Below are 22,273 nucleotides of genomic sequence, written 5' to 3'. Positions count from 1 at the left end.
AATGAGAATGAAACTTGAATGGTCTAAGGCAGAGGAGTTGTTCATAGGGAATATAAATGCATCCCTTGGTTGAATTCCTTCCTTTTTTTTTTTTTTTTAATTTTTTTTCAACGTTTTTTATTTATTTTTGGGACAGAGAGAGACAGAGCATGAACAGGGGAGGGGCAGAGAGAGAGGGAGACACAGAATCGGAAACAGGCTCCAGGCTCTGAGCCATCAGCCCAGAGCCTGACGCGGGGCTCGAACTCACGGACCGCGAGATCGTGACCTGGCTGAAGTCGGACGCTTAACCGACTGCGCCACCCAGGCGCCCCTTGAATTCCTTCCTTACCTATCATCCTCTTTCCCCTCAATAAACATCATAGAGAGAAAGGAGGAAAGGTAATAAACCAGAGAGAAAGTGAGCTGTATTTTCAAAGAAACACAATGTTATTACATTTACGTATATGACATCTTTAAAATTCAACTATTTATAGTGTGAGTTGGCATAAAAAGATCTCCACACAAAATGTTCAAAGTAGTTGGCCCTAAAGGAAGGGTGGGGCAGGTGGAATAGTTAGAAAAGGATGTTCTATGTTTACTTTAGACACTTTTGTATTACTTGTTTAAAGAATGTAAACATGCATTACTTTGTAATTAAAACACACACACAAAAAAAGAAAGTAAAAACAGGATTAGGGTGTATGTAAAAATTTTAGTTCATTAATTGCCACTAATAATATTAACCTATTAATCATTATAATAGAACAAGGATAATCAGAAATCCTTCAATGAACATTTTTTCACATCAACTTTGTCCAAATGTTTAATCACTTTCCGGACAATCCCTTGAAGAGAAATTACTGGGTCAAAGGAAATGGTAAAATACAGTACATGTGTTTGAGAGTATTACATAGCCATTAAAATGATTTTTTTAATAAGGAATTTAAAAATGAAATAACACGCAGTGAAAAAAACAAAACAGAGAACTCTTTGGAGTATGGTATCATCTACCCACATATGCATTTATCCAAGAAGGCACACGAGGAAACTCACATAAATCTTAAGAGCGCCCACCCTCGAGGTGGTGGAATTATAGGTGGACTTCCTTTTCTTGTGTTTTTCTGTATTTTCAAAATTTCCTGTAATAATCACACATTTTTAAAATAAAATGCTCTAAAAGCTGTATTAAAGGGGAAGGAAAATTTTATAAGTAAAAATGCTGGTGATGAAAATAACAAGACACATACTTCATTCTGTAAGACAGTTATATGTGTTCTCATTAACAGTTCCGAATTTAAATTCTAACCTAAAAATTTAATGTCAACCCTAATCAAAATCTCCTTATGTTGCTCATCTTCTCTGTCCTGCTCTACCTCATAACCAGTGAATCAGATAGAAACTTCTTGCTCACAGTTCTGTCCCGAGCTGCTGCTTCTCCCTCTGTGTTCTCACTCGGTGCTTCCAAATTTCTGTCTCTAGCTAGGTCTGTTTCCTGCACATCAGGAGACATTCATTCATTTGCCTATTATTTCTCTCTTCTTGTTGGTCCTATAGGTGCTCTGAAATGTCCAATATTGAATTCATCACCATTTTCCTCAAACCTGTTGCCCTTCTTTATCTCTGTGAATGGTATCACATCTACCTACTCAGTTACCTAAGGCAGAAATCCTGATTCCATTTCCTTCTCTTCTCCCTATACTGACACTATCACTGTATTCCATTAATTATGACTCTAAATTTCTCTGGACTTCGTCCTCTTCTTTTGATCTCACTACTGTATTGATTCTGGCTACTATTGCCCCTGATTATAATAGCTGCTTTAAGTTTTGCTCCCTTCTTCAATCCATTTTGTAGATTTCTTAAAACCCTTAAATGGTCTATGTTCTCAAGAGTTCAAAGACCTCTTTGAAGGTCTTTGGCTTATAAGACCTTATGGGCTGTCACCCCTGTTTCCTTCTCCAGTTTTCATTTCCTACTGTTACTCAACATTATAGTCATCCTAAATTTCACTCAGTTTCTAGAATGTGCCATGCTCTCTTCCCTCTGAGCCTTTCAAGACATGGTTCCTTCCACATGGAACACACGGCTCAGGCTTCAAGTTTCAACACATAAATTTAACATTCTTTAAGCCTTCTCTAAATCACCTTTGATTCTGTCACAAAACCACAAGCACTGGGTATCCCATTGCTAGCTTTCATGGCACCCTATATAACAAATAAATACATTTATCATACTTTGTTAGTGACTATCTGCATCCTCCACAAGCATCTCACTTTCAAGAGGCCATGAGAGTAAGACTGTTTCGAACTTGTTCATCTTTTATCACCAGCACCTAAAATAGTACCTGGCTCACAGAACTGCTCAATTAACATTTGCTATATGAAAATAAAACTATTCTAAGAAAATGGTTATGAAGAGCACTTTCTGGGATGTGGCTTTCAAAGGCTAGAAGTAGAGTGTATGTTGTAGGACATACTTTAATTTTTAAAAATCTATAAAAACAAAAAATTGTGTGGGTGTCTTCTTCATGTAAAAGTTACATGCTATTTTACTGGCTTAGTCAAGGGCCTTGTAGCCATAATTCCATGCGCATAAACATAAGTTGAGACAAAGGCATTGTGAGGTAGGCAGGGCAAGTATTATTATTTTAACCAAATTTCAAAGGAATTACAAGATTTACGCAAAAGAATTCTAGACCACTGTTTCTTCAAATTATAGTAGTCTAACTTAATGAGTTAATCACCTCTTGTTAAATAAAGATGATACCGTAGACCAACTGCAAGATGGATATGAACTTTGAACTGTTTACCTACTAACAGAATTGCAGCCACCCACCCAAAGTATCTCTATTTTTGTTCATGTGACCACTAACACACATGTATGAGGGTGGATGGAGGATGGTAGTTTGTTGTAATAGGCAAAGCAGAGCTAACTGCCTCATGAAAAAAATCAATGTGATGACCCTGACCTTAGTAAGCTAGAGTTTCCCAATCCCCTTTAATTTCAATGGAAACAAATTTTACTGGAATATCAAGAACATTTAGAAAAAGGAGAAACGGGCTTAACTGTAATGAAGAAAAAATGCAAACATAACAGGTTCTGATACCATGATTTCCTCTGCTCCAGGAATTTTACAGAAAGGTCTGTCTTGATCCATTAATCTGAAATGGGTACCCTATTGAATTTAGTTAGACCCTTTTAGGTACTAAAGAGAATAGAATTTTTATCTGCAAAACCTTAGGAATCTATCTATATAAATAAATAGCTAATATCAGACTCAAAAATTCCGTACTTATAGTTTTATTTTTCATGAAGCCTACTTTCCTGTGCAGATTTGAAAACTTATGTTGAAATGCTGTTGTGGTTTTCCCTGATGCCCTCCCACTGCTTCTTGGTAGTCTCACCTGGAGTCACCAGGATTTTGGCATCAGATGAGATGAAAACTGATGATGCAGCAGGTGGACAGTAAGGGAGTAATGGTGGAAAAAACTTGGGACATCCTGACAGATCCAAGGTAACTTCTGGGCACATAAAAGCTTTGATGTATATATATATATATGTATATATATATATACATATATATATATACATATATATATATATAGGCAGTTCCCAGCCAAAGTTAGTCACTGAATTACGTCCTAAGATAACTTGGTAACCAAGATAGAAGCAGCACATACCTGATAGCCGTTACCTTTCCAGAACTTTTTCATTTCCTTACGTCTCCAAGCAACAACTGAGGCAGTAATAAGTGTGCAAGGAACTAAATAGAGGAGAGCAGGTTGCCCCTTTTTCATCAGCACCAGAACCACAAATGTAAGTATCATGCCAACAGAATAGGCTATAAGAAGAATACCAATTATCAGTCATTTCTACATGCTACCAAAGGCAGATTTTGACTCCCTCACTGAAGTGGTGGTTTTCAAATATTTCTAAGGATATTTTTGCCCTATGACTTTTTTCCTAATTTCATCATTTTCCTAGACAGCAATTAGGAGAGACATTCTACAGAGCTTTTGAAAATTTGGAAACTAGTTAGTATTTCAATTATAATTACCCTAATCATCAATCATTGATAAAGACAGTAATTCAAGAGTCTCAATTAGTCACTGTTAAGGATGGTAAGTCATTGCACATTTTGGATAACTAAAATCTGTACCAAGGGGTACTAAAAGTTGCTTTGAAAAATCTTCCTAATTTTAATTATATACTTCCTGGGCTTCAACAAGTGCATACCAAACACCATCAGATCTTTCCTTAATGACTGAGGGTCTCATCATGAACATGGGATCTCAGAACATTGGAGCTAGAAGAGCCTTGACAGACAATTCAGTCTACCTCCTGATTTTATAGATGAGGCAATGGAGGACCAGGGAAGTTAAGTGAACTTCCCAAAATTATACAGCACAATGGACAGAGAACACTGTAATCTGCTTTTCATTGAGTGTTCTTTTATTCTATCACACTGACTGGTGCTGGACTTTAATATGTTAATGCCCTTAGACAGTATCATTCTTAAAATCCTTAGACTGCTTTTCTTATTTCTTTATGTTTTTTTTCTTTTCGTCATCATTTCATTCACTTAGCTGTTCTTTCTTGCCGTCAGGTACCTGTTTCTAGTAATACCCTTCTCTATTGCTAGTGTACATTCTTAAGTTACTGCATGTAACTCCACTATGGAATTGAAAACCTTGTTAGCACAGTATGTAAATGGCTCTGGTACAGGCTGCTTACCTAAGAATAAAGAACTTTGGTGTACGAACTTTGAGATACCTGTTTGATATGCTTAGAAGTATTTTTTGGCTTACTTCCTATTCTTGTCTGTTCTCAATAATGGAAATAAAGGGATAAATGACAATTACTTCTGCTGTCCTAGGTTAGATGTTATTGTGCCATAAATTCATTTATATACATACACATTTATTCATATAGTATTTTAAGAAAATCTAATATTATACAATTTATTGATTACTGATGTGCCATATGCTCTAATAAAGCATGTAAAATATGCTTATATCTAATAAGCTAATAAAACTAATAAAGCATATAAAATATGCTTATATCTAATATAAAACCTACTGATTTACTTTCATATATAATTTTTTTAAACCTCAAAAACTTTATGATATAGGTATTAAAGTATTATTCCTTTTTGATGGAAAAACTTGTCTTATTAGTTAATGATGAAGAATTAGAATCCCGGACTCCTTATTTTGACACCTCTACCTTTTCCTACAGACAATATAATTCAAACATAATAGAAAAAAACAGAAGTTTACCAATTGTGGAGGAAACATAGTATATAGAAGAAGAACCAGTCTGAACATCAAATCTTCTACAGTATGCAACCAACAGTCCTAAAAAACAAAAAATAAATTAAAAAAAACAAGAAAACCCAAACTCCACATTATTTTCTTAAAACAGTAACAGCAACACAAATTTAACTGCAACAGCACACACTGCATTATATTTAACCTTCATTTTTATGCCATGAGAACATTAAAGTACCCACAAATTCTGGACAAAATTATAAATGCTGATTTTTTTTTAACTTAATGCCATTTTTAAACATTTTTCCAAGCCATTAAACAATCTTTAAAAACATGATTTTTTATTAGCTGCTTAACATTCTATGATATGGAGAAAATTTTTTATTATATTTCTGTGGTATCAGTTGTATTGTCTCCTCTTTCATTTAGAATTTTAATGATGTAGGTTCTCTATTTCTTAGTCTAATTGAAGGTCTGTCATTATTAGCTTTTTAAAGGACCAACTCTTAGTTTCATTAATCTTTTCTACTGTTTTCCTGTTCTCTATTTTTGCTGTATTTTATTATTTCCTTCTTTCTGCTAACTTTGGGCTTAGTTTGTTCTTCTTTTTCTAGTTCCTTACATGTAAAGTTAGGCTGCTTATTTGAGGTTTTTCTATTTTCTTGATCTATGTGCTTATCACTATAAACTTCCTGCTTAAAATGCTTTTGTTGTATCTCATATATTTTGGAATGCTGTTTCTCTTATTATTTTTTTTAAAGTATTTTTTAATTTCTCTTTTAATTTTTTCTTTGATGCTTTAGTTGTTCAAACTATTTTGTTTAATTTCTATGTACTAGTGAATTTTCCAGTTTTCCTCCTGTTACTGATTTCTAGTTTCATGCCACTGTGGTCAGAAAATATACTTGGTATGTAATTTCAATCTTCTTAAACTTGCTAAGATTTGCTCTGTGGCCTAACATGTGATCTATCCTAGAAAATGAACTAAGAGAGTTGCTGCACTGGACTCTGCCATACCAACTCACACGGCAGAGCTGTTAGCTTCTCTCTATCTGGCTTTACTATGTAAACTAAAAGTCTTTTTCAGAAGCAGCCGTACTTTTTACCCTTCACAGGCACTTAGTACAGAGAGACTGCAAGAAAAGCGAGGAAGGACAATCTCTCAGCTGATTAGCAAAGACTTCTAAGTCTTTTACTTCTAAGCTACATTATTAATGGGCTGGGATTAAGTTTACACTGTAGGTTGCCCAGTGAGGAGAATATGCAGACCTGCAACAACTATCAAAGAAGACAGACCATATGCTCTATTTTTTTGGTATTATAATGCCATATAACTATTATTTTAAAATAGAAGTAATAGAAATTACAATACACTTCATATTATTAAATTCAACTTTTGAAGAGTTTTATTATAAACTTTCTTGGGGAAGTAGGTCAAACTGATTCTAGGTGCTTCCTCTAAGAAACTTTTTTTGAGCCATGGGAGATATCTTTGGTTGTTACCATTTGGGCTTTTTCTTCTACCCCTTGAAATGCCTTTTTTTTTTTTTTCCTATCTTGGTCATTGACCCAGCTCTAGCCATAGCTACAAATACTTAATACAGAGTGGGTAACTTTCAATAGATAGTAAATGTTGGCGATTTTAAACCATCAGTATATTTGTACTGAAATTGTTACTATTGCTTACCTGGTACAATAATGTCTCCAAAACCCAGTATTGAAACTGGCATGAGGCACACACTCATTACTGAGAAATAGGCCAGCTTTGGTACCCTGATGACTACCGGTAACTGTAATTATGGGGGGGAAAAAAAAGGCACCAATAAACTTCTTAGGAATATTTACCCACATCTCTTAGAAAGGAAAGGATATGAGAGTAATTGTTTTAAAACTTTTAAATAGACATTTTAGAAGAACTTGAAATCAGAGAACATAAACTATACATATATACTCTGAATCTAAAGAAAGGTTGAAAGAAATAGATACACAAGTTTGGAAAAATGAAACCCAACACACATAAGGGTTGACAGTATTAATCTAGTATCCCCGCATCTAACCTTTTTTTTTCCCTTTTTACCAAAAATCGGACTGAGGCCTTGACATAGATTTTTAAAAATTTTTTATTATTTTTTTTTTTGCAATCTGGATTTTTTCCCCCAAAGAAGAATCTTGTCTCAGAGGGTATGATTTAAAGTCCAATGAACATATCTGAAATACAATCCTTACTTTCTCATGGGGAGCTGAGGGTTGAGCAGTGGCTTCCACCAAGTTTCCATCATTCTAGGATGAAACCCAAGTCAATAGGTATTTAATAATTTAGAATAACTAAGAAAAGGGCTATATTTTGTGAGAAATAAAGTTTTACAATACCTTAACATGCACTACATGACCAATGAATTATACAGGAAGGCAAAATTATTAACTGGACACACATATATACGCTGGCAGCCATTTCTATTTAATTGCCATCCCTACCTTTTCATTATTTCCAAAAGGTCCAGCTGCAAGTTCAACCATGATGCTCTCGCCATTCTAAAATTGAGGAGGAAGATGAAAGAAATTGCCCAATCACTTAAAGAGAACAATCTACCAGTATTCAAAAATAATTTGACCCCATGGCTAATGGCCTACAGAAAACTGATGAAAAATGGGCTGTAGAACACTTTTTTCCTAAAAGAGTCTAGCAAAAATTGGAGCCACCTAAAACAAAATTCACCTAGCATATGGCTTCACACTATTAGAGCTCAACAATGATCAGAAACTAGCAGATAAACTACACACAGATTATTCAAGTGAAGCTTTGGGCAGTGATCTGTACTGACAACTAACAGCTACTAGCATTTTTAATAGGCTATAAATTTTAAGTGCTTGTAGTTACATTATGTCATATATTATGTGCCCTTAGTCATTTTTAGCAATAACAATGAATAGAGACACAAGAAATATTAAAATCTGATTTGTAATAAATATTGGTAACTTTCTTTGAATAAAAAAGACTTTTGACATTCTGCCTACTTGCCATAATAACAATGAAGCCAAACTTGAAAAGACCCAGTCCTAAAGAACTTGAGAAGCATCTTAAGCTTGTCTCCTGTCCAGTTTCAGCCTTGCCAGCTTTTTATGTCCCAATCAAAACATTAACCTTAGCTGAATTTCATCCATGGTATCTGGCTAAGGCCTTTTTATGTGGGCTGTGCGAGGAGTTCCTTAATAGTTCCTTCCTGATAGCCAAGTCTGTTGTGAAAGGGAAACATTTGGAGGTAGCAAATTAAGACTGCTAGAAGCATCCATCTATACTTTACATTATGATGAGTATATCACCAAATAGGTAGTGGGAAGATAAATAAATGCTGCATAAGGAGAATTTGATCAACTAGTTATAATATTTTCCATGTGGGTGGGGAACACTGGAGAAATCACTTTAGTGTTTTTAAGAGGACTTCACTGATACCTGAGCTGAGTAGAAAGGATACAATCTCTAGCTACAGAAATCTTTTCCTCATGTTAAGCTTCAGGTTACAGAAGGGTTAAGTGTCACAGGAGTTTAGGAAAATAGACTAATATTAAATACAGTTCCTTATAGCAAATTACCATAATGTGATTTAATTTCTAGACAGAGTACATTTTGGTTCATTTTCTGTTATTTTAAACACTTAAGTAAAGACCATCACTGACATCCTCTCCTACATTCAAAGATATCTAAGTAGTATTTGTAAGATACTATACCAAGTTATAGGGTGGGTGGAAAAAAAATGAAGACAGGTTCTTATAGCCGGCCTGTTCAGCTTACTCATTAAAACTCTACTAACACCAGAGTTGAAAAATAGGTTTCAAATGCCCAATGTTTAATCCTTAAAATTTTCAGTTAAAAAAAAACCTCAAAAATCAGAAATTATACATGTAATCTTTATTTTGAGTTACCTACTAAGGTAAGGTCTACAGCCTTAATAAAAACAAGCAAACCAAACTCAGAAGAAGGTGTTAAAGTAAATCTACACTAGTGAACTTCAAAGAGCACTTCTAATTTTTTACACCAGGTCAGATTACTAGAAATCACATTCCTGATCAGTGGGAACTAATATGGAAAAAAAAGAAGATGAAAAATTCTCTAGGCAGAGAATAAACAGAGAGGGCTCATAGACACCTTTATTATTATCCTGTATCTTTAAAATTCTGAGACTCCAGTATTAAAACTGAATGGAAAAAAATTTTAAGGGTTTAGTTACAGTTCATATCTATATCCACTGTGTAATAAACGTGTCATATGCTAGGATTAGCTGCTGATTTATGAGAATGGCTTTGTACAGAAAATGCTTTACTTTCATTATGAGACCCCTTTAGAGTGACTTACAAAAACATTTTTTTGAACCGAATAAATTGATACAAGATGGGATAGCTATAGATAGAACTTAAAAAAATGCTTTCGGGTGCCTGGATGGCTCAGTTAGTTAAGTGTCCAACTCTTGGTTTCAGCTCAGGTAATGATCTAATGGTTCATGGGTTCAAGCCCCACACTGGGCTCTGTGCTGGCAGTGCAGAGCCTGCTTGGGATTCTCTGTCTCCCTCTTTCTGCCCTTCCCTCATACTCTGTCTCTCTCTCTCTCTCAAAAATAAATGTTAAGGGGCGCCTGGGTGGCTCAGTTGGTTGAGCGTCCGACTTCGGCTCAGGTCACGATCTCGCGGTATGTGAGTTCGAGCCCCGCATCGGGCTCTGTGCTGACTGCTCAGAGCCTGGAGCCTGTTTCAGATTCTGTGTCTCCCTCTCTCTCTGACCCTCCCCCGTTCATGCTCTGTCTCTCTCTATCTCAAAAATAAATAAATGTTAAAAAAAAAATTAAAAAAAAAAAATAAATGTTAAAACAATGCTTTCATTAATTGACATTTTTTGTTATAATCCATAATACTAATTCTATGCTTTAAAAAGGTTACTTCTGCTCAACAAAGTCACTGAGTCAAATGGCTCATCATTAAGGCACAGAAAGATTCTAGTTAAAATGGTCCAGTTAGGGGCGCCTGGGTGGCGCAGTCGGTTAAGCGTCCGACTTCAGCCAGGTCACGATCTCGCGGTCCGTGAGTTCGAGCCCCGCATCAGGCTCTGGGCTGATGGCTCGGAGCCTGGAGCCTGTTTCCGATTCTGTGTCTCCCTCTCTCTCTGCCCCTCCCCCGTTCATGCTCTGTCTCTCTCTGTCCCAAAAATAAATAAAAAACGTTGAAAAAAAAAATTAAAAAAAAAAAAAATGGTCCAGTTAGCTCTAATTTGGGGCAGTTAACTATGTTTACTACCTACTTGCATTTTAGCTCCCAACAGGGCACATGTTTGTGCCACATATTTATGCTATTATAGCAAATAGTAAAAGTGCAATTTTACAGTGATTTCACAGATGACAGGGGCTAAAGAATAAAGAACTAATGGGAAAAAACATAGTGATTATAATATCAGATATTGAATATGGGAGAATGACAAAGGATAAAGAGATGATATAAAGTTACAAAATAAGACTCAACATAAAATGGGGATATTGGGAGAACTGAGCAATAAAATACTCACAAGATAGGAATTGAGATAAGGCAGAAAATCATGACAAGTAATGAAGGACTACCACACTCACCCAACACCTCTCCCTTATTCTGGGAACGGCAATGCCATTTTATGGAAGAGCTAGTGGCAGGGCTGGTTTAGGTGAACCAGGAGCTGTCAGCTGCTGATTCTAACCTCATAGAAAAAGCCAGTCTACGACAGTGAACAAATGGACAGAAATGGAAAGGGAGAGTATATGCCCCTGGGTCTAGTTTCTCCTGAGGCCCAGCCCCACCCTGGCCTCTGGTGGATAGAGGAGGGGCTTTGGATAGAGGAGGGGTCCTTTCTGATATAGAAAGGTTACAGTGGGTTCTGTCAGTTCTGCCCAAAAGAATTCTACTGACGGAAGAGGAAGGCTGGAATGCTAGCCAACACTCCCTCATGGAACGGATTAGGAAACAGAAGCACAAAGTGCTGAGTGACCTGCCAGGGTAACAAGGTTACAGAGCCTCACATTAGGTGCTCTTTCTTAGTCTCAAATTAGGGGTACAGAAAGGAAAGCAGCAATGACACATTTTCATTCTTTTTGCTGTTTATATTATCTATGGCAAACACTTATTGTTTTATAATAAGAAAAGTTACTTTAAAATGAGTAGGAAGAAAATTTATGTTCTCATGATTACCCAGGAGATACTTTTCATTTAGAATAACTTAAAGGCTTAAAAAAATCCCCTAGTAAAAGGCCAATTTCAATGACAATTTTTTGAAAGAGAATTAGAATGCACTCAATGGTAAATACCTGCAAAATCAACAATCTAACAGCAGGTTTAAGATTCTCATCTTTTAGCATGTTTCTCATGGATTTCAAATATCATACCTTTGTGATGAATGGTGTTATGAAAACAAAAAATACATCATAGAGGAGGAGAAGGCCTAGCAGTATCACACATGACTGTTGAAAAAAAAAACAAATGTAAAGGTCAAATTTTCAATATCTAAATTAAGAGATTATACTATTTTGCAAGTACAAATAGACACGTGAAATTACATTTGAACACTAGTTTTTGAAATGTATTTAACAGTTATTACTATTTATACTTTTATTCTACCTATCACATTAAAAATTTTATCTTCTTTATCCTATTCTTTAAAAAAAAATGAATCACTAAGTCAAAAAAATGCTCTTCGTTGATATTTTGTCTATAAGGATTTTGTGAAACTGACATATTATACAAATGATTAAAAATATTTTAGCTACCAAATCGGTGGTTGGCTGAGGCTGGCTATTAGGACTGATAGCAAAAGGGCAGAACAGAGCTTTTGAAGAGATGAGAAATGTTGTATAATTAAGACGGTGGCTACAAAATCATTCATTTGCAAAACTTTAATAAACTGTACACTTACAATGGGTGCATTTTATTGTATGTAAATTATACATTAATAAAGTTTTTTTAAAAAGAAAAAATTATTTTAGCTAGCAAAGTAGTATACTTTACCTTGAAGTTGGGTAACTTCAGTGTTTTAATTAAATTCAGACAGAAAGCAATCCCCAAGATATCCTGTAAAATCCAAGCCCACCTAAAATCAAAAGAAGTTACTTTAATTGGTTTATGTAGTTATTTTTAGATGGGACTTTTCAAAAGAAATAGATCACTAAAGTGATATCATCCAACTGCTATGATTTGACTATTTGATTACTAAACAGCAATTATAATGACCAAAAAACCTCTCATATGCTCCATATTTATCAGTTTACTGTCCTAGAATAACGAATACCACTATACTAAGAAAAAGTTGAAAGGCTACCTCAGAATATATATCAGATATAGTGCATACTTATCTTTAACATTTGAACTTATACACAGGTCCCTTTTAGAAAGGTAGCTCAAAACAAAGGATATTAGTGTTAATATGCATCCAGAGAGCTACAATCTAAAGGAAATAAGATCTATGTAACAGACTCTACAAGGAATTGATATGCATAATTATCAACTGAAGCTGCCTAAAATTGTATACGCTTTGCTTCCAAATTTTAGGCTATAAGTGGTTCTGGGCTTTAATAATTTTATTAATAAACCATTAAAAAGTTAAAATTTTTTCTGGTTATCCTTCCTGCAAATGGACAGATATCTGTGTATTTCCTCTCTTACATAAAAGATGGCATACTCTAGATATCCTTTTCTCACTTAAAAATACACCCTTAGGGGGCGCCTGGGTGGCTCAGTTGGTTAAGCATCCCGACTCCTGATTTGGGCTCAGTCGTGATCTCACAGTTCATGAGTTCAAGCCCCACACTGGGCTCTGTGCTGATAGCACGGAGACTGCTTGGGATTCTCTGTCTCCTCTCTCTTTGCACCTCCTTCGCTTTCTTTCTCTTTTTCTCTCAAAAATAAATAAATAAATAACCATAAAAAAAAAAAATACACCCTGGAAATCACTGCAAATCAATTCATAGAGACCTTCATCCTTAACAGCTGCATTGTACTTGTGTGGGTATACCATACCTAGGTATATTTTTGAAGCCTATTTCAGCTTAGATGTTTAAATCATAATACATATTTCCTTCTCTATATGACCTTGAATCCATTAGCATAAGATCTGTTTATTTAAGTATTTATTTAGCTTGTTTCAAGACTATGGTATTCTGGGATAAAAGCAAAAAAAAAAAAAAATCCATACTAACCAAAATGCATAATTATCATGCAAGATATAAAATAATGTATTCTTAATCTAAGAGCAAATACACTGAGTAGTCATACCTATCTTCATTTCTAAATACAGCCCAAACAACAGATATTGCTACGCATAGTCCAGAGAGAAAGATAAGTCTCACTTCAATGCTTTTGCCACGAAATGTAATCCTAAAAAACAGATCAAAATAGGTTAGTTTACTCTGTAGATGAATTACAATGTTCATGTAATATGAGAAATGGCAAATGTTAACCACAGTCACAAGAAAGTTATTAAAATATCAATTTAAGTTTTAAGTACAACAAATGATACATCAAAAAATCTTTTATCAGTTCAACAGAACTGTCTGTGGTGATGGAAATTTTTCAGATCTGTGCTGTCCAATATAGTAGCTACATGTGGTTATTAGCATTTGAAATGTGGCTAACGAGACTGAGGAACTGAATTTTTAAATTTATTTAATTTTAATTAACTTAACTTTAAACAGCCACATGTATATTGGATTGCACAGGTTTAAAACAGCACTCCTACTTTTCCCTGTATCATTTTAAATTACAAATACCAACATTATAGAATTCCTTGTAAGAGATACATACGCGCATTGTCCACAGGGTATCTTACGAATTAGTGCAGCAAGACAGTTGTACAGACTCATTGCTGAGGCTATGCAGAAAATTGCTATCATAACATAAACTAGAAAAAAAAAAACAAGACACTAAGTTATATGAGAACAAAAGGAAATGTGATAAGAAAATATTTATACAAGCAATATTAAGGTTTAGCTTTCTTACTGAAACACGATACTTTCAATGCAGTGACCATACTATAATTTGAATAGGTTACTAAACTGAAAATATTTACATCTTGAGTTTCATTGAAGAGTGGGTAGGATTGCTCAAGGGCTGAAGCTGTCTCTACGGTTTCTATCATTCAATGATTCAAACTAACATGTCTGTTAAAGATGTTTACAAAGTGAGTTGTAGATATTTCTAAGTATTTAAATGTAAGGAATGGACAAATTAAGAAAACAATATATGGTGCCTGGGTGGCTCAGGTGGTTGAATGTCTGACTTTGGCTCAGGTCATGATCTCTCAGGGTTGTGATTTTGAGGCCCACATTGGGCTCTGTGCTGTCAGTGCAAAGCCTGCTTTGGATCTACTCTCTCTTTAAAAAATAAACATAGTATATGTATAAATATAGTATAAATAGTATAATAGTTTAAATAGTATAAAAATAGTATAAATGTTTTTAAAAATAGTATAAATAGTATACTATTTATAGTATAAATGTTTTTAAATAGTATAAATGTTTTTAAAAATGCAGGTTAAGGATGAGAACTGACACCTACCTTAGACATTAACCATGCTATCTATATTTTCCTACGGTGGAATTTATCTCTAATAACTTGATCTGTGGTAAAACCAAATCCATTTAAACAAACTCTGTTATGCTATGAAACTAAGGTAGTTAAAATTCACAATTATTTTTCTATATTAGCTATAGTTATTTGACAATTATTTAAAATTACATTTAATCTCCTTATTCCTAAACAGGGGAAGAAATGATTGTACTTTAAAATAAAATATTCACTTTCTTAGCTTTCTCAAAATTTCACAATGGAAATACAAATTTTACCTGAATTTTTCAAGTTCCACTAAATTTCAGAAAATTATAACTCTGTGTAGGTGAGAAAGAGAGTAATCTAGAGACAGTAAATCAATCTTTCTTCTTTTTTTCTTTTTTTTTTTAAATTTTTTTTCCAACGTTTTTTATTTATTTTTGGGACAGAGAGAGACAGAGCATGAACGGGGGAGGGTCAGAGAGAGGGAGACACAGAATCGGAAACAGGCTCCAGGCTCCGAGCTATCAGCCCAGAGCCTGACGCGGGGCTCAAACTCACGGACCGCGAGATCGTGACCTGGCTGAAGTCGGACGCTTAACCGACTGCGCCACCCAGGCGCCCCTCTTTCTTCTTCTTTTTAACCAATACAGCTTCTATTGCATCTTTAGAATGTCACAAAAAAGCCTGAAAAATCACCTGGCATCTTGCTGTTTCTGTAGCTGGACAACTTAGATCTTGTTCACGAGTCTGCAAAACTATTCCTTTTTTAGAAACACAGCTACCATTCCCCAATTTTCTGATATCCTTGTTTTCAACCATTGGCCCCTTTCTAATTGGTGAACTTGGACAAATTACTTTTTTAGTTCCTTGTTACTTGTTATTACTAGTTACATATGGTAATGTAAGCAGTAAGAAAGACAGTAAAAAATTGCCAAGTTATGTTTGGCAAATCATACACCAAAGGTTGCCCACCCAAGTTTTAAAACATAGGCAGAAATCATGCTCTTGAGACCCAGAGTTTTAGGTATTATATTCAATGCCTACTATACTAAGAAAATGATTAGGCATGGGAAAGAATCTGGTTAATATAACAATCTTTAGTCACTTTCTTGAACATGACTTAACATTAAATGGTAAGGGGAAACCTCACAATTTGATACATTTCATATATTAAAAATGGCAGCAACTTTAGCCAAAAGGAACCATAAGGAACCAAAATAAAAATAAATTTTGCAATATCACATAGATTTAGTCAGTCATAATTAAATCCCATGTCCTGGAATAAACCATGAGATTTAACGATCTCCCTCTTACATTAAAAATTACATTTATAGGGGTGCCTTGGGTGGCTAAGTCAGTTGACCGTCTGACTTGATTTCAGCTCAGGTTATGATCCCAGGGTCCTGGGATTAAGCCCCATGGTAGGCTCTACACTAAGTGTGGAGCTGCTCTCTCTCTCTCTCTCCCTCCCCCGCTCTGCCTGTCTCCCCGTTTGCGTTCTCTGTCTCAAATAAAATTAAAAAATTAAAAAAATTATTTATAAACAAGGCTTTTTAAATACCAATAAGTTTAAAGAAATTTCTCACCAAAAATGAAAACATGCTTTAGGGTAGGGTAGAGGAATCCCTTTTCAAAGATCACTAATTAACTGACTTTGGGTCAGACGCAAACTGAAGGCTGTGTATTAAATTAGAAATATAAGCTGCACAATGACAATGTAATAGAAATAACTTTCCTAACATCTATTCTCCCAGCAACAGATTGAAATAGGAGTGACATTGAAATAATTAATTTTTCTTTCATGTTTTAATGTTTATGGGGGGGGGGGGTGGCGGAGGTAGATAGACAGGGAGAGAGAATCCCAAGAAGGCTCCATGCTCAGTGCAGGTTTGATCCCACAAATCGCAAGTTCATGACCTGAGCTGAAATCAAGAGCCAGATGCCCAACTTACTGAGCCACCCAAGCACCCTGAAATAATTCTTTTTTCTAATTGGAAATATATGTCATAGTAGACAGGAGAAATTAGACAATAAGCTGAAACTAACCTCAGTTTTCTAGTCCAGAAAACTGTACTAATATTCTCTAAATAAGCACTACAGTCTGTAGCAGTTTTTACGAAGGGTTTTTGCCAATTCTTATCAGGCACACTGCCCTATATCCTGGTCCCCTCCTCTTTGTGCTGTACATCAGCCAGAGATGGCAAATTTCCATTCTTTCAGGCTACTAGCAAGATAGTTCAGGGGATGGGCAAGACCATACAGTTCCTACCCCTACCTTCTTAAAGGAAAAGTATCAGTTACTATCTAGACCACAGGCAAGTCCTTGCATGTTTGTATGTCTTTAGATGTAGTATAATCCTGACTGTTTATACAAGCAAAACAAAATATGAGCAACACATCTTGATTTGCAAGCTGACAAAAGAACAAACTACACTTTGGGAGTGAGCAGAGGCAAATCAATTAGCAATTTGAATAAACTTCAAATTCAGTTTAATAAACTTTTAATAAAGTTCAAAAAATAAAGTTTTAGTGTGCTGCTTAGATACTGGGCTATAAAGCTTTATGTGCAGAGAGGGAAACTTAGGGGTCACAGCAATTCTTTCAAGTCATATGAAGTAGTGTTCTTATCTGAAGATGTAGTATATTTTCTTTTTTTTTTTTCTTTTTTTTTTTTTTAAGATGTAGTATATTTTCAATCTGAGTATTTTTTATCCCAGAGTAATGGAGATCCTAACACTTCTGATAGTTTAAAAAGTTAGTATCACTTTTTAATTATTTGCTTAAGCTTTCCAGGTAGAATACCTTAAAGGAAATCTGGTGAAGTAAATGAAAAAATTGTATGCTGAAAGTAGCAAATATAAAATAGGACTTCTTACCCAACCATTTGTAGAAGAAATAAAGTAAGACCATCATAACACAGCAGATGACCACAAATATTACAACTGTTAGAGGACTAAAAGTTAAATATTCTTCCTTCTTTCTCCTCATTTCTCTATCTTCAGTGTTTGTCACGGCCTTCATGTTCTCCCTGCATAAACATACACAGGAACTTGAGAAAATCTCTGCCAGGTACAGTTATTTTTAAAATTGACCTCCAATACCAACTTAAATTTGTTTCTGACTACAAAGTAATATACTTTAAAAAACTGCACACCAAACAAATAGAAAATACTTAATCTAGCAAGTAAAAGGTCCCTATAAACTCTATGCTCCAGAGACGATCTATTATTAATCACTAACTTCTGAAACAACACTTTTTTCTTTTCTGGAAGCAAAATTATTGACACAGATGATATTTATCACATAAACAAATTAATGTTTGTAGATGTTTATACTATCTAATTTGAAAACTATATTGATGTAATAAATTTCTGATGATAACCAATTCTTTTAACATACTTATTACCAAGTTACAGACAGTAAAGTACTTCTAAAATTAGCTTCTCTTACAGGTAAACATTAAATTCTTCTTTCAATCAACTCAGTATTTACTGTATACCTGTTCTGTGCTCATCAGGATATTACAAAGCATTCAAAAGAAGTTCAAGACATAGCTTTCTCCTACCTTAACATAGCAACAACCCTTGCTAAGCCACACAGCTAATAAAAGCAGAGATAAAAGTTGAAGAGGGGTCAGTAGTGTCCTTTGTTGAGCAGTCTCTGTTCTGTCATCTTATTGTCTCATCTCAGTTACATGGAGCCCTCTATATACTTTTTTACTTCTACTCCCTTCAGCTCTGATCAACTAAACTCTCATTTCCTTTGCTTACACCCTGACCCTTCTCATCAGGTCTGGCTCAATACAAACTTCAGGTTAAAAAAAGTTTACTTCTATCAAATTGTCCACTTGCCAGACTGCTTATTTACCAACATACCACTTTCTTATTAGAAAACTGTTGACTAGTATGGTCACTACATTGAGTATTTGTGACTCAAGGGAGGCTGCCTGGGAAAAGAGCAGGGAAAGGGTCTGGGGACAGCCACACCAGCACATTCTGGCAACTGCAGAGCTGGATGTGAAGGTATCAACAGAAGTATCAATAAAAGTGGTATCTGAGTGGTAAAAGGTGCCAACCTTTGGTATCTGTCATTGCAAACAGATACACTTAAAGCTATTTTTATCACAGTGAAAGATATATATATTCATATATAGCACAATGAAAGATTTATATATTCCTATTCAGTAAACCAGTAGAACACTTTAAAGGAAAAGATAAATATGGCAAAGTAAAAAGCACCAGGCAATTTTTGGAAAGGAAACATATACTAGATTTATATCATATAAAATACAACAATTCATCTTTTAAAACACTATATTCCTAAGTAGCTTAAGAGCTATGTATAATGAAAAGCTAAGCTTTTTTTCATGCCATCTTGAGTTTATGGAGCTTGAGAACCAATGATTTCATTATAATAAGACTTTAATTCTCAGTTTTAAACTGAACCAAGGCATCTTTCCCTTCTGCATAAGGTACATCTTTCATTTGGCAGGTAATTCTGACTTACGAATTCCTGTTCTGGTAAATTTTCCCTTTCCTAAGTTTTATTCTCTTTCCCCTTCTCTTTTAACTCTTTTTACTTGCTAAATGACAGTCCATATGTTCATTTTTAAAAATTAAGATCTCATTGACATATAATATTAATTTCAGGTATACAACATAATGACTTGGTATTTGCATACATAACCAAATGGTCACAATAGGTATAGTTAACATCCGTCACCACAGTCACATTTTTTTTCTTGTGATAAGAACTTTTAAGATCTACTCTCTTAGCAACTTTCAAATACACAATACAGTCTTACCAATTATAGTCACCATGCTGTACATCACATCCCCAAGAGTTACTTATTTTATAACCAGAAGTTTGTACCTTTTGATAACCCTCATTCATTTTGCCACCCTCACTCCCTGCCTCTGGGAACCATCAATCTGACTCTCTGAGTCTCTGAGTTCCTTTTTTGTTTGCTTCCACATATCAGTGACATTATACAGTATTTGTCTTTCTCTGTCTGACTTATTTTACTTATAGCACAGTGCATTCAAAGCCCATCCATGTTGTTGCAAATGGTGCTAATGTTCTTAATCATTCTACTTTTTACAAAACATTTTTCCTTTTGTCACTGATTCATCTTCTCTTTCTTGTATTATAAGGTCAGGCCCCTCACCCACACCCACACATACACTTAGTTCTATCTTTATTTTACTCTTCGAATCAGCCATCTCAATTTCAAAATTCATAATCTCGAAAGAGAGAATTAAAAAAAAAATTTTAGTGTTTATTTATTTTTCAGACACAGAGAGACAGAACATGAGCAGGGGAGAGGCAGAGACAGAAGGAGACACAGAATCTGAAATAGGCTCCAGGCTCTGAGCTGTTAGCACAGAGCCTGACACAGGGCTTGAACTCATGAACCATGAGATCGTGACCTGAGCTGAAGTTGGACGCTTAACCGACTGAGCCACCCAGGCGCTCTTTGAAAGGGAATTTTAAAAGCAGCAAGAGAAAACATTTATGTACAAGGGAAACCTCATAAGGGTATAGGCTGAATTTTCAACAGAAACCTTATACAGGCCAGAAAAGGGTGGCATGATATATTCAAAGTACTGAAAGGAAAAAATGTGCAACCAAGAATACTCTATCCAGCAAGGCTATAATTCAGAATAGAAGGAGAGATAAGGAAGTTCCCAGACAAACAAAAGTTAAAAGAATTCATCACCACCAAACCTGCTCTACAAGAAATGTTAAAGGGGACTCTTGGAGTGGAAAGGAAAGACCATAAGTGGGAGTAAAAAAAAGTAGGAAGCACAAAAGCAGTACAAAATAAGTATATCCAAAAAAATCAGTCAAGGGACCCACAAAATCAAAAGATGTAAAGTATGCTATCATATACTTAAAACCCGGGAGGTGGGGACAGGAGTAAAGAATGGGTTCAAATGTAAGTGACCATCAAGTTAACACTAACTGCTATATGCAGATTTACATATAAACCTAATGGTAACCACAAATCAAAAACCTTGTAAAACATATGCAAAAAACAAAAAGAAAGCTGGGGCACCTGGATGGCTCAGTCGATTAAGTGTCTGACTCTTGGTTTTGGCTTGGGTCATGGTATTACAGTTTCATGGGGTCAAGTCCCACATTAGGTTCTGTGCTGCCAGCACACAGCCTGCTTGGAATTCTCTGTCTCCCTCTCTCTCTGCCCCTCTCCACTCACGCTGTGTCTGTCTCTCTCAAAATAAATAAATTAATTAAAAAAATAAATAAAAAGAAAGGAATCCAAGTATCTCACAAAGAAAGCCAACTAATTGTCAGAGAAGAGAGCAAGGAAAGAAACAGAAAAGAACCAAAAAAAAATCATAAAAAGAATAACAAAATGACAATAAGTACATATCTATCAATAATTACTTTGAATGTAAATAGACAAAGTGTTTCAATCAAAAGATAGAGGGTGACAGAATGGATAAAAAAAAGAAGAGCCATCTGTATGCTGCCTAACAAGAGACTCATTTCAGACCTGCAGACACATGCAGATTGAAAGTGAAAGGAAGGAAAAGCATTTATCATGCACATGGGTATGAAAAGAAAGCTGAAGTAGCAATACTTATATCAGAAAAAATAGACTTTATTATTTTTTAATGTATATTTATTCTGAGAGAGAGAGTGGAGGAGGGGCAGAGGCTGGATGGGGCAGGGAGAGACAGAAAGAAAGAAGAGAGAAAGACAGATAAAGAGAGGGAATCCCACGCAGGCTCCATGCCCAGGGCTGGGACTCAATCCCATGACTGTGAGATCACGACCTAAACCAAAATCCAGAGTCAGACACATAACTGATTGAGCCACCCAGGTACCCTAGAAACAAATAAACTTTAAAAACTGTAACAAGAGACAAAGAAGGACACTATATAATAATAAAGGGGACCATCCATTGAGAAGATATAACAGTTGTACATATTTATGCACCCAACATGGAAACACCCAAATACATAAAACAGTTAATAACAAACAAAAAGGAAAGAAATGAGAGTAATACAATAATAATAGGGAACTTTAACAACCCACTTGCATCAAAGGACTGATCATCCAAACAGGAAATCAACAAGGAAATGGTGACTTTGAATGACGCATTGAGCCAGGTGGATTTAACAGATATATTCAGAACTTTCCATCTTAAAACAGCAGAATACACATTCTTTTCAAGTGCACATGGAACATTCTCCACAACAGACCACATATAAGACCACAAAACAAGCCTCAATAATTAAAAAAGATAAAAGTCATACCAAGCATCTTTTCTGACCACAATGCTATGAAACTGGAAATCAACCACAAGAAAAAAGCTGGGAAGACCACAAGTTAACATGGAGGTTAAATAATATGCTACTAAACAATGAATAGGTCAACCAAAAAAATCAAACAAGAAATAAAAAATTACATGGAAACAAATGAAAATAGAAACAAAAAGGCAC

General features: G+C 35.1%; 1 protein-coding gene across 1 annotated transcript in view; it reads right to left on the bottom strand.

Moving 5' to 3' along the window:
* SPPL2A (signal peptide peptidase like 2A) overlaps window positions 1-22,273 on the bottom strand; it is a 53,643-nt gene that overhangs the window by 7,489 nt on the left and 23,881 nt on the right. Inside the window, exons 6-14 of the mRNA XM_058737742.1 lie at window positions 17,681-17,832; window positions 14,058-14,154; window positions 13,530-13,631; window positions 12,267-12,348; window positions 11,648-11,722; window positions 7,728-7,784; window positions 6,940-7,042; window positions 5,262-5,339; window positions 3,663-3,823 (exon numbers count right to left, since the gene is read on the bottom strand). Of these exons, the coding sequence (XP_058593725.1) occupies window positions 3,663-3,823; window positions 5,262-5,339; window positions 6,940-7,042; window positions 7,728-7,784; window positions 11,648-11,722; window positions 12,267-12,348; window positions 13,530-13,631; window positions 14,058-14,154; window positions 17,681-17,832 (907 nt within the window). The remainder of the gene's footprint in view (window positions 1-3,662; window positions 3,824-5,261; window positions 5,340-6,939; window positions 7,043-7,727; window positions 7,785-11,647; window positions 11,723-12,266; window positions 12,349-13,529; window positions 13,632-14,057; window positions 14,155-17,680; window positions 17,833-22,273) is intronic.

This window comes from Neofelis nebulosa, chromosome 7 (assembly GCF_028018385.1).
Source record: "Neofelis nebulosa isolate mNeoNeb1 chromosome 7, mNeoNeb1.pri, whole genome shotgun sequence".
Taxonomy (NCBI): Eukaryota; Metazoa; Chordata; class Mammalia; order Carnivora; family Felidae; genus Neofelis; species Neofelis nebulosa.
Note: the sequence above shows the minus strand (reverse complement) of the source record. Positions and strands in the feature narration are given on the sequence as shown.